Source organism: Pygoscelis adeliae, unplaced genomic scaffold (assembly GCF_000699105.1).
Source record: "Pygoscelis adeliae isolate BGI_AS28 unplaced genomic scaffold, ASM69910v1 Scaffold34, whole genome shotgun sequence".
NCBI lineage: Eukaryota > Metazoa > Chordata > Aves > Sphenisciformes > Spheniscidae > Pygoscelis > Pygoscelis adeliae.
The window spans coordinates 2,792,744-2,802,925 of NW_008824658.1; the positions used below are offsets into that span (position 1 = coordinate 2,792,744).

The following is a 10,182-nucleotide window of genomic DNA, read 5'->3' on the forward strand; positions in this document are numbered from 1 at the left end:
GCTTGCTAGGTGATTCCTCATGGTGGTGCCAAGGTATCTTTGACTTACAAGTACATGATCCATGAAGATTCCTTGAATGTAGATAACAACAATGTTTTGGAAGAGGACTCGGTGTCACATGAATGGGCTTTGAAGAAATGGTCCCAATGTTCAAAACATTGTGGAGGAGGTAAAAACAAAACCCCAGAGCATTCAAAATTGATTAAGAGAAAACTGAAAGAACGAACACCATGTGTGGAATTCATTGCCACAAGACAGGGAGACCAGGAGTACGGGAGGGTTTTATTTAAGTTAAGAAATAGATAAATAAATAGCGAATGGAGTTAACAATCTGACTTAAATGGTTTTGGGGGCAGGTCTGGGGTGGCTCATTTCTGATTCATTTTTATGGAACTGAAAATTGTTCAAATGTGCAAGATTTGGATGAGGGTCTCCAAGCTGCGAGGGTGCCAAACCTCAAGGTGCCACAGGGCAGCCCTTAGTAAATCTGCATCCTGTGGTGTGGACCTTGCAATGTGAAGGCCCCTGCTTTTGGGGCCAGATGTATACCCTGATGCTGTTCACCAGGCTGATGGGCAGGTTGCAGCCCCTGAATGTGGCTGTGCAGGTTTGCAGAACGTTTTCGAAATGCTAGATGTTACTGTTTTTCTCATTATAGCCTGTAGTGAAAAATAAAGGGGATGAGCAATTCTGGGTGCTAAATCTACATGAATAAGTGTTTATTCGGTGCAATTTACAGTTCTTTTTGTAGCGTGTTCACCCGTAGTTCCAACTGCAACCTTTGACAGTGTATGTGCGATTTGTTTGAAACCTGAGTCCTGTGTAAGATCTACCAGTACTGAAAATAAGAGGAGTGTCTTTCTTCAGGCTACCAATTCACAAAATACGGCTGCCGGAGGAAGACAGACCACAAGATGGTTCATCGGAGTTACTGCGAGTTGATCCAAAAGCCTAAGCCCATTCGCAGGGTGTGCAACCTCCAGGAGTGCTCCCAGCCCATGTAAGCATCGCTGCCCACCAGCACTGCTCGGTGGCAGCTGTGGTAGGCGTTATACCCAGCTAGCACTTCTCAGCTGAAAGAAGGTGGCTTAAGCTTCACCTCCATGCATCATTACAGAGACCCAGGACTATGAGGGTGTGATGCTATATTCTGCTTGTAGAAATACTATTTCTGGGACTGCTGGTTCCTATTACTTCTGAAATAAGTTGGATTAGAAAAGAAGTGCTGTCTTGATCCAGACATTTGTGTTCAGGCCATCTTGAGGCAATAAAAAATAGACAGAAATTCAATTTATACCAGTTGATTTTACATAGTGTGGATTAACCATGTAAGAACAAATTTACAGAGTGCTACATAAGAAAACCAACTAAGAAAAACAAAAATGTACAGCCTCTCAAATCCAAATCTTCCTAAAGTTCACAGCATATTTTTGGACATATAAACACAGGGAAAAATATTTGGCCTGTTAGATTTCTGTGGCTGCCCTCGTACAGCATGGTATACCTGTTGTACCTTCATCTTTGCTATGCATAGTCAAGTGTTATAAATATTTTAATTCACATTTTACAGGTGCTTTTTTTGACTGGCAGCAGGTTACTCCTGCCACATGTAGGACTCACATATTCCTCATGTTGCTACTGCAACAAGAAAGGAGTATGATGATCCCAGCTTTTATCTCTGGGGACCAAGTCTAGATTCCAGGAAGCACAGCAAATAAATAGAACATACCACACAATATTTCCTGACTTCCTTTAAAAAAAGATTTGAAAGAGAGAAAAGTCAAGAAACTGTGCCCCATAAACTCAGCATGGGTCAGGGTTTAACATTTTTTTATTGGAAAACTGAAGTAATGACCTAACCGTATCTCGGGCTCTCTGGAAAGGACTGTATTATTCTTTCAGCTGCAACTATAATTGGACCCAGGTACCACAAAGACTCAATAGGATCCTAAATTGTACTTGGATTCCTGAATATTTCAGTCACCTCTGTTTCCGTAGAATGGCATTGGAGCATTTTTGCACTTGTACATAGGAGAGGCAATTATTTAAGAGATTTTATGAATCTCTGTGACACCCACTACACTAATATGCTGCTTCTTCACTGCTGGGAAAAAATCATCTTTGTCTCAGAAATCACCTTAGGATTCATGGCTTTGTGCTCCACAGTGCTTGCCTTCCTCCACAGCTGTGTAATTTCAACAGGCTACAAAGAGAAAGTTGGGTGAAACTGCCACTTTACTTTTTGTTTAACTCAAGCGTTTAGTGCATTGCCTTGTGTCCATGCTATTTCTTGACTATTTCTAAACCCAGGATTTTACGAGTACTTTAGGACAATTGCTTCAAACTCAGGATATTTCTTCAGAGTATATATATTTTTTGGTTAAGTTTATCCCATGAATACTGTTTATATTGAACAATATTTCCTTCTTGCAGATCTCTGCATTCTGTCAATATTTATAGACTGCTGTATATCTTCACTTACTTGATTATAACCAAGCTTTCAGCAGTTTACATAAGTTTCCTCTGGTCCTGTCTGTCCTTGTTGGTCTTCTCTAAGTTCCTTACAATTTGTAGGTGTAATTCTTGAGCCAGTTTGGATGATCAGCAAAGTTTTCAACTACGCCACATTACAAAACATAGGTGACATTCTTCAGTGGCCAAATTGATTTACACGTTATGAACTCAGACCTTCTGATTTTCAGTGGAGTGTTGCCTTCCCCCAGTGCCTTCCTCAGCATTTATGATGAGGAAGCATTTATGATGCTGAGGACTCCAGTTCCCCTGAGCTCAGCACGCACAGCATTGATGGTGGAGCTGGGTTTGCCAGTGCTTCAGTGAGACGGTGTCTAGCGTGGCTGGGGATGTGGTCCATGGAGTACCCAGGTATGGGCCAGGCTGGAGCTGCTTTTCTAGCCCAGATGTCTTGGATTCACTCCTGTGGGAACCAGCTGTGGGGATGGCTGGTGCATACTTGGGTCTCCCTGCAGTATGAGACAAGGCACAGCTCATGCGCCAAGACCTGGGAAGCTCAGCAGCACCCTTGGGTGGCTGCTTTTGACATAAAAACTACCAGATTTTTATGTGCAGTCTTGGAAGGGCCAGCTTAAAATCAAAGCCAATGAAGCAAAGTAAGAATAATGCTTATCTCAGAGATAATGAGAAAGAGTCATTTTAAAGATCTGGGTCTTATTACTGATTTTTCAGGGACATGGTCAAATAACCCTTGCCATAACTGTTTATGGTTTTTCATATCATCTTCTTTTTCCATATCAGAACTAGTATTAACATCCCGTTAAACCTGTGTTTAAGAGTTACAGTTCAACAGACAGTTTGAACTCACCTAATTTAGGAGAGAGAGAATTTTACTCAACTTACTCTCTTTTCACTAACCCAGATGGGTTACAGGAGAATGGGAGCCTTGCAGCAAAAGTTGTGGGAAAACAGGATATCAAGTACGATCTGTCCGATGTATCCAACCCCTACATGATAATACAAATCGCTCTGTTCATACCAAGTACTGCAACAACGACCGTCCAGAAGGCAGGAGGCCTTGCAACCGGGAGCTTTGCCCAGCGCAGTGGAGAATAGGACCCTGGTCACAGGTCAGTCTCTCTCTGGAGGTCTCAAGCAACTAATTTCTTACAATGCAGGGGAGAAAATCTTGGAGTTTGTTTGGTGCTTTCTATTCAAATGCATTGACACAATAAACTAAAACCTATGCAGAGGGTGTGTTGCTTCCACTGCTACTAATGCCACAGAAAGTGAGTTAGATGAAGAGAGATGGTTGCAGTGAAACAGCCAGTAAAGCTATCCTGTGGTGATGCTGCATGATCCAGGCCCTGTGAGCCACCCGTATAAGATGGCAGCATCAGGAAAGCTGACTTCTACCTGCTCTTTATTCTGCTCACGATCATTTACCTGTTGACTTAAGCTGAGAGAAGGGCAATTAATTCTTTTATCACTGTTTTAGTGATAAAGTAAAGAAGACTTTAAAGTCTTCAGACACTGATTAAGGGCACCTAAGGAAGTTAGGCACCAACACTCGTGGAGATTCAAAGGTGCGAGCATCTTCAATGTAAAGGCCTTCAGCAGATTTAGCTGCTCAGTCTCAAGGTTCTGTCTGTAACCCAACAGACAGAGTTTTTTCACCTAGTTTACTATGGAAATACAGGACAGCTATTCATGAACCTTTTTTGTTTGCCATTGCTGTGGGCAAAACAGGATTCAGTCGCTCCCAGAACAAGTGTCAGGAGCTGGGCATTTTGTGCTTTCCATCCCTGGCTCTTTGGCTAACTCACTGCGTGAGCAAGAAATGCAATGCCACTGTGCATAGACTGTTTCTTGCTAAAGTATTTACTAGAGCAATAGGAAGCTCCACCTATTCATATTTGCAAACCTTTGCAGTCATCAAAAGGCAAGAAATGTGAGTAGAATATTGCAACATTAAATTGTTCTTATAATTTTGGTACACGGGATCCTTCCAGTTCGTCTCAGCATTTCTTCATTAAATTGTATAAAAAATGTGGCTGCATTTGGAGATACAACATTTTGTTTTGGAACTGTGCTATGCAAATAAGCACGAACAATTTTTATCCTCACTGGGTTGAATAGATGTCACAAGCAATGCCATCCCTGGTGCACACTGTGAATAGATGCTTCACATTTACAGTTGTTTCTTTATTGCTCGGATCATAAGCTCTTTCTTGGAGTGTTTCACAGTTACTGGTATACCACAAAAAGCAGCGGTTCTCCTTCTTGCTTAGTTACTGTAGGTACTGTGGTGGTTCAAATAATGTACCATGTCAGCTCAAATCAAGGGCAGTGGTTTAAAATTTAAAAACTAATTTCTAATCGATTGTTTCCAAAGGGTGGCTGGGGGTCTAACTGGTGCATCTCTTTTCAGTGCTCTGTCAGCTGTGGCAACGGCACGCAGGATCGCCCGGTCCTGTGCCGGACCAGGGACAATGCTATCGGCCTTTGTAAAGAAAATAAACCGGAGACCGTAAGGATTTGCAGACTACCTCCATGTCCAAGTAAGTGCTTGTCTTCTCCAGCATATATTACTTGCTGAAAAAAATTATGTTGATTGTATTTATTTGAAATGCCTTTCATCGAATTTATACTTGTGTGCTACGTCTGCCTGGGGTGGCAGTTCTCCATAGCCCTGGTTTTGAGCAGACTTTCCAAATGTAGAGCTGTTGTGTGGCCAATGGGCTTCTTGGGCACGTGGTTGTTCTCTTCTCATGGTGGGGAGCACCGATTGCCCCAGGACAGCATGAGAGGCTGGGGCAGACCTCAGCACAGTGGTGATGGCTGGATCCGGCCAGCAGACAACAGCTCCCCTGGGTGAGAAGCACTGCCTGAATCTGGCCCTGCGCCCCTGAGACGTTCTGGGCTTGGCAAGAGGCTACTGGGTTGTGGCTAATCAAGGGCATCATGTATAAAGATGCCTCTTTGCTTTACCCACCTCCAGCAACAGTCCAGGCTTCTTTTCCATGCTGTCAAGCACAAGTTATCTTCAGGAGTTATCTAGCTCAATTTTTTTAAGCTATAATAAATTTGTTCCTACTTAATCCAGGACGCTAATACCTTTATCCGTGTTAGCTTTTCAGCTGATTGCAAATGATACTTGTGAAATCATTTTACATGCTCCTATTATTAAGTAATTCGTATTTTTCATTTATTCCTGATGTATTTCTCAGGGTAGCTTTTGATTCCTAACTAATTAGAAACAAGCTGTCAATTATGGTCTCCAATACAAAGATTTTAAAGAGGCAGTATAACTAAACTAGACTAGATGTATCTTAGGACGTACTTAATGCTGCTGTGAGAAGTACTGCTGGAGAACTGGCCTTCAGGCTGTCTTCAGTGTTGGCTGTCAAGTGCTGGGCACAAGTTGTAGCAAACTGGCAAAATACCCTCTGCCCAAAACTACACAGCCTGGTCATAATCCCCCCCGGGGGGGGGATCATAATCCCCCCCAGGCTCCTTCCATCGGAGCCCACTCACTCTCTTAGCTTATCCACTCGTGACAGGTCAACTACTTAATGCTAACATATGTTGTGTTACATCTTTTTTTTCCTCTATTCAAGGAAACGTTTCTGATCCTTCAAAGAAAACCTACATGATACAATGGCTGTCAAGACCTGATCCAGACTACCCCATCCAGAAAATATCTTCAAGTAAAAGACCCATTTATAACTCTGCCTTTGCCCTTAAATGCATGCCACATCGAATGTGGACTTTGCCTTTTGCTCTCTTCTTCTCTCTATGCGGAAAGTTCCCTTGACTTTGCCAAGTTTAAATCTTGGGCTGAATCTTTTTTTCACACCAGGCACTTGGTGCTCGGTGTCTTTCTTCTGTGGAGCTTGCGTAGCCCTGGTGGTAGAGGTCTTGAAGTGTTGGATGTGTGAAGTTGGATCTCCACAGTATGTTGCAATCCTCTGAAAGGGAGCTGGGATCGGTTTGCTTGTTGCTTGGTGATGGTGAAAAAAGGCTCTTACTGGTTCATGATGTTCAGTTTGATAGCAAAACTGAGAACTTATTGTGAATGTGATCACATCACAATAATGACACCTTGTAGTGCTAAAGTTCTCCTTTATCTAAAAACCTAAATCTCATAACTCTCTAGTTTCAGTTCGCTGACAGGGTAGTCTGATGAGTGAAAGAATTTTTTCATTCCATTTTCCTTTGCGGTGCCGTTGCTTTACTCACCCTTGCTGCTCATTTTTTATTCCTGACCCTCACATTTATGTTTGTAACCCGCGGAGGGCTCACTGGGAAGCAGAAGCTCAGTTTCTGTCGGTACTTTCCATGCTGCTATGACACCGTCTGCTCTTGCCAAACTCTTGGTGGTGGTTTGAAATATTTTTCCTTGAGAAAAGCTGCATTCATTTTTCCCGTCGCACAATTTTTGCCAGTTTTGTGTACTTTCACTTTAGAAACAAAACCGAAGCAGAACAGGCCTGGTCCATGTTGAAGGTTGCGTGGTGGTGTTTTTCTTAACCTGGCGGAGGCGATACGATGTTTTCATCGACTGCAATGTCTCCAGCTGCTCAGCACGGAGCTGTTTATACGCATTACATCTTTGGTCTTTTTTCACCATGTGCATGTCTGACTTGACTGGTACGGTTGTATGTGTGCGTGTGTGTGTATGCTCTATAGATGTGTCAACTGGCAAACATAACAGTGTGAACTACTACAGAATTACCTCAATTTTTATTGCTTTTTTTGCTTAGAAGAAGAATTTTAGAAAAATGCCTTAATGTTGAAATGTAAATGGCATTAATTTACCAGATCCAGCTTTAAATATAAACAGTACACTGGTACCTTGAGTTAATCTTCATATGGAGTGTTTTTACTTGAATGATAACTGTTAGAAGGCAGTCAATTTAGTCCGAGGTTAATTTGCACAGTGCATATCCATATCTTCATCAGGGCAGGATTGTGACCTGACTTACTGAAATTTAACTGGCATTCTTGCTTCACCTTCCGTGTTTGTGTTGAAGATTTGGAATTCACAAGTCATAAACCTGTTTGTGACAGTCAGTACCAATAGTAGAAGCGTATCAACTTTAAAACTGCAGTCTTAGAGCAAATTACTACCTTATTGCATTGATCATATTCTTTGGAAAAGTGGCATTTTTGAATCTTTGGGTCGTCAACAGTGTAGCACTTCAAACTTGTCATTATCATGTGATCACATATTTAAATTTTGCTGTTAATATGATAATTTCCTGAAACATGTTAACAATTTACATGACAAGGTGAAAAAGCAAAGACACGTATCTGGCACTGAATACTGTTATGTAAAATAATTGGTGTTTAACTGTATAAATATATTCATGACTGTTACCTTTAAATAGACAATGTTTAGTGATGTTTCAAGAGATGGGTGGCTATAGAGAATGGTGCAATAACGTATCTGGGCATTGTGCACTATGTCTATATGCACTTTGGTTTATCAGGGATATTTTATTAGTGTTTTGTATGTATTTAACATAATATTAAAGATGTGCCAATTCAGTTTGCTTTTCAATATTTTTTTATGAGACTAATGTGTACCAAAGTGACTGTGAAACTGATTTATTTTTTTCTTACTGATGTTTTGAAGATATACTTCCAGTCTGTCATGCATACTGCAAGTAAAAATAAATAAAAGTTCCGCAAATCTGGATATTTTGGTTTGGATAGAGGATAAAAATTTCATTCTGACATTCATAAGTTACAGAGTTTATAACCTATCAGATGTCACTAAACATATTACATAATGCAGTTTTATTTTCATGTATTTTTAAGCTTGACATTACGTATTTTTGATAGGAAAAAAAGGCATTTTTCTAAAGGTGCTTTTAGTGATTCTTACAAAGCCAAGAACAGATCTGCCTTGTTGAAACTACATTTAAATGTTTTTTCTGTTGGCTTTTATTTTGCAAGCCATTTGGAGAAGCTTGCATTAAGGTCATGGAACACAAGGCAAAATGTTCAAAGGGGATTCTACGTGGTATGTAAAAATATATACAAAGCTGTATAGGCACATGCAGTCCTTTGTGTAGAGTTGTGCATGCAGGTATGAACAGTTCCAGCTCTTAAAGACTGGTTTGAAAATGCCTCCAAAACCAAGGTACTATTCTTAGGTTCCTAAGGAAAAAGTTGTTCTTTATTTTCAGCAGCATCTCAGTTTAGCATTTGAAAAATATGAAAATGAATTGATGCATTTGAAAATAGGAACCAGAATTTCGCTTTTCTGCAACAAATACAACAATCGGGGCATAAATACAATGCAAGGAAGGTGTTTCCACCTTCCTCAGCCAGCACTAGCATTTTAAAGCAGCCACAACAGTTATTAGTTTATTTTAGACTGATATGTTTGCCAATTAAACACCTATAATGCCCTATTTTGTTAACTGAGGATGAGTGAAGAGGCGACACCTTCACTTTCTGAGTTCACTTGGTATCTCTGAATCTGCTCTGGTTCTCTACTTTGCTGTAAGGTTGCTGACAGGGTAAGTCAGTGTTTGTAGCAGGATGGTGAAATACGAGCTCCAGTAACACGCTGACTTGAGCACGCTGTCTGCCATCGGGTACGCTCTAAATAAAGGCGAGTAATCGGAGTTACTCATCCTTTACTGTAAGAGTAGGTGGAGATGTAGTAAGAGCAGGGAGAGAGGCAGAAGTGATTTCATCTCTGTCTCAGCACTCTGGTCACAGAGAAAATATTTTGTTACTGATTATGCCAAGCGTTGGTCAGGCTGCCTTTCTCCTCAGCCCTCTCCTCTCCTCCAAGCCCTCTGACTCCTCTTTCTTTCAGCATGGCTGCGTGTTAGGATTTTTCCTTCACTGCAGTTCCCGATAGTTCCTGGCTCCATCACTTCAGCCTGGAGGCGCAGGAGCTGTAGAGCGTGTATGTAGGACAGAGGACAGGTAGCTTTCTCTCCAAGGAGCCTGCTAACCCCTCACCATCTATCCGCCGCCAGTTCATCTGGTCCTCTGCCTCCTCTAAGCTGAAATCACAAGGGCTTGAGTAATCTCTGAGTAGGCTTCTGTTTATGTTTCTCAGACAGTAATACAGTTTGACTAGTTCACCTTTAATGCCTTAGCCTACATTTTGCCACCCGTATTTCAGCAAGATCAGGATCTGCTGTAGCACCTCTGTTACAGTACAGATTGTCATAACAGCTATCGACAGCTTAAAACCTATCGATTATCGTTCTTTCTCTTTTATTACGGTTTTCCAGTCAGTGACACAAAAATCAGGACTTGTTACTGAGTCTCCCAGTCATTAATGGACTGGCTTGGCTCCATCACACTGGAGTTCGTTGTTCTGAAAATATCAGCTCCTTTTAAGGAGGAGAAAAGCCTTATGCTAAATGCACCACTTTTCTCTCGAGCAAGGGACATGCTCAGGCAATGCTGCTGTTTTCAGAATAGAGGTACCTGGCAAAAATATCACTCCAATGGGAGATGGATTAATTCTGAGTGTTACACGGTACACATCAAAATAAGATTTGACTTTCTTGAGACAGTCCAGATAAATATATATTACCCCTGGCCGTGGTTAGTCACTGTTAGATTGCAGAAAAGCATTAAAAGGAGCGAAGGCGGGAAAAAAAGATTTCTGAATATAAACCTTGATGACTTTCTGGGGGTTTCATGTAGCTTTAGCAACAACACAGCACTACT

At 41.4% G+C, this 10,182-nt stretch overlaps 1 protein-coding gene across 1 annotated transcript in view; it reads left to right on the forward strand.

Annotated features, from left to right (window-relative positions):
• Positions 1-10,182, forward strand: part of ADAMTS2 (ADAM metallopeptidase with thrombospondin type 1 motif, 2) — a 188,629-nt gene that overhangs the window by 177,635 nt on the left and 812 nt on the right. Inside the window, exons 17-21 of the mRNA XM_009322760.1 lie at positions 10-169; positions 868-1,000; positions 3,395-3,602; positions 4,904-5,033; positions 6,093-6,182. Of these exons, the coding sequence (XP_009321035.1) occupies positions 10-169; positions 868-1,000; positions 3,395-3,602; positions 4,904-5,033; positions 6,093-6,182 (721 nt within the window). The remainder of the gene's footprint in view (positions 1-9; positions 170-867; positions 1,001-3,394; positions 3,603-4,903; positions 5,034-6,092; positions 6,183-10,182) is intronic.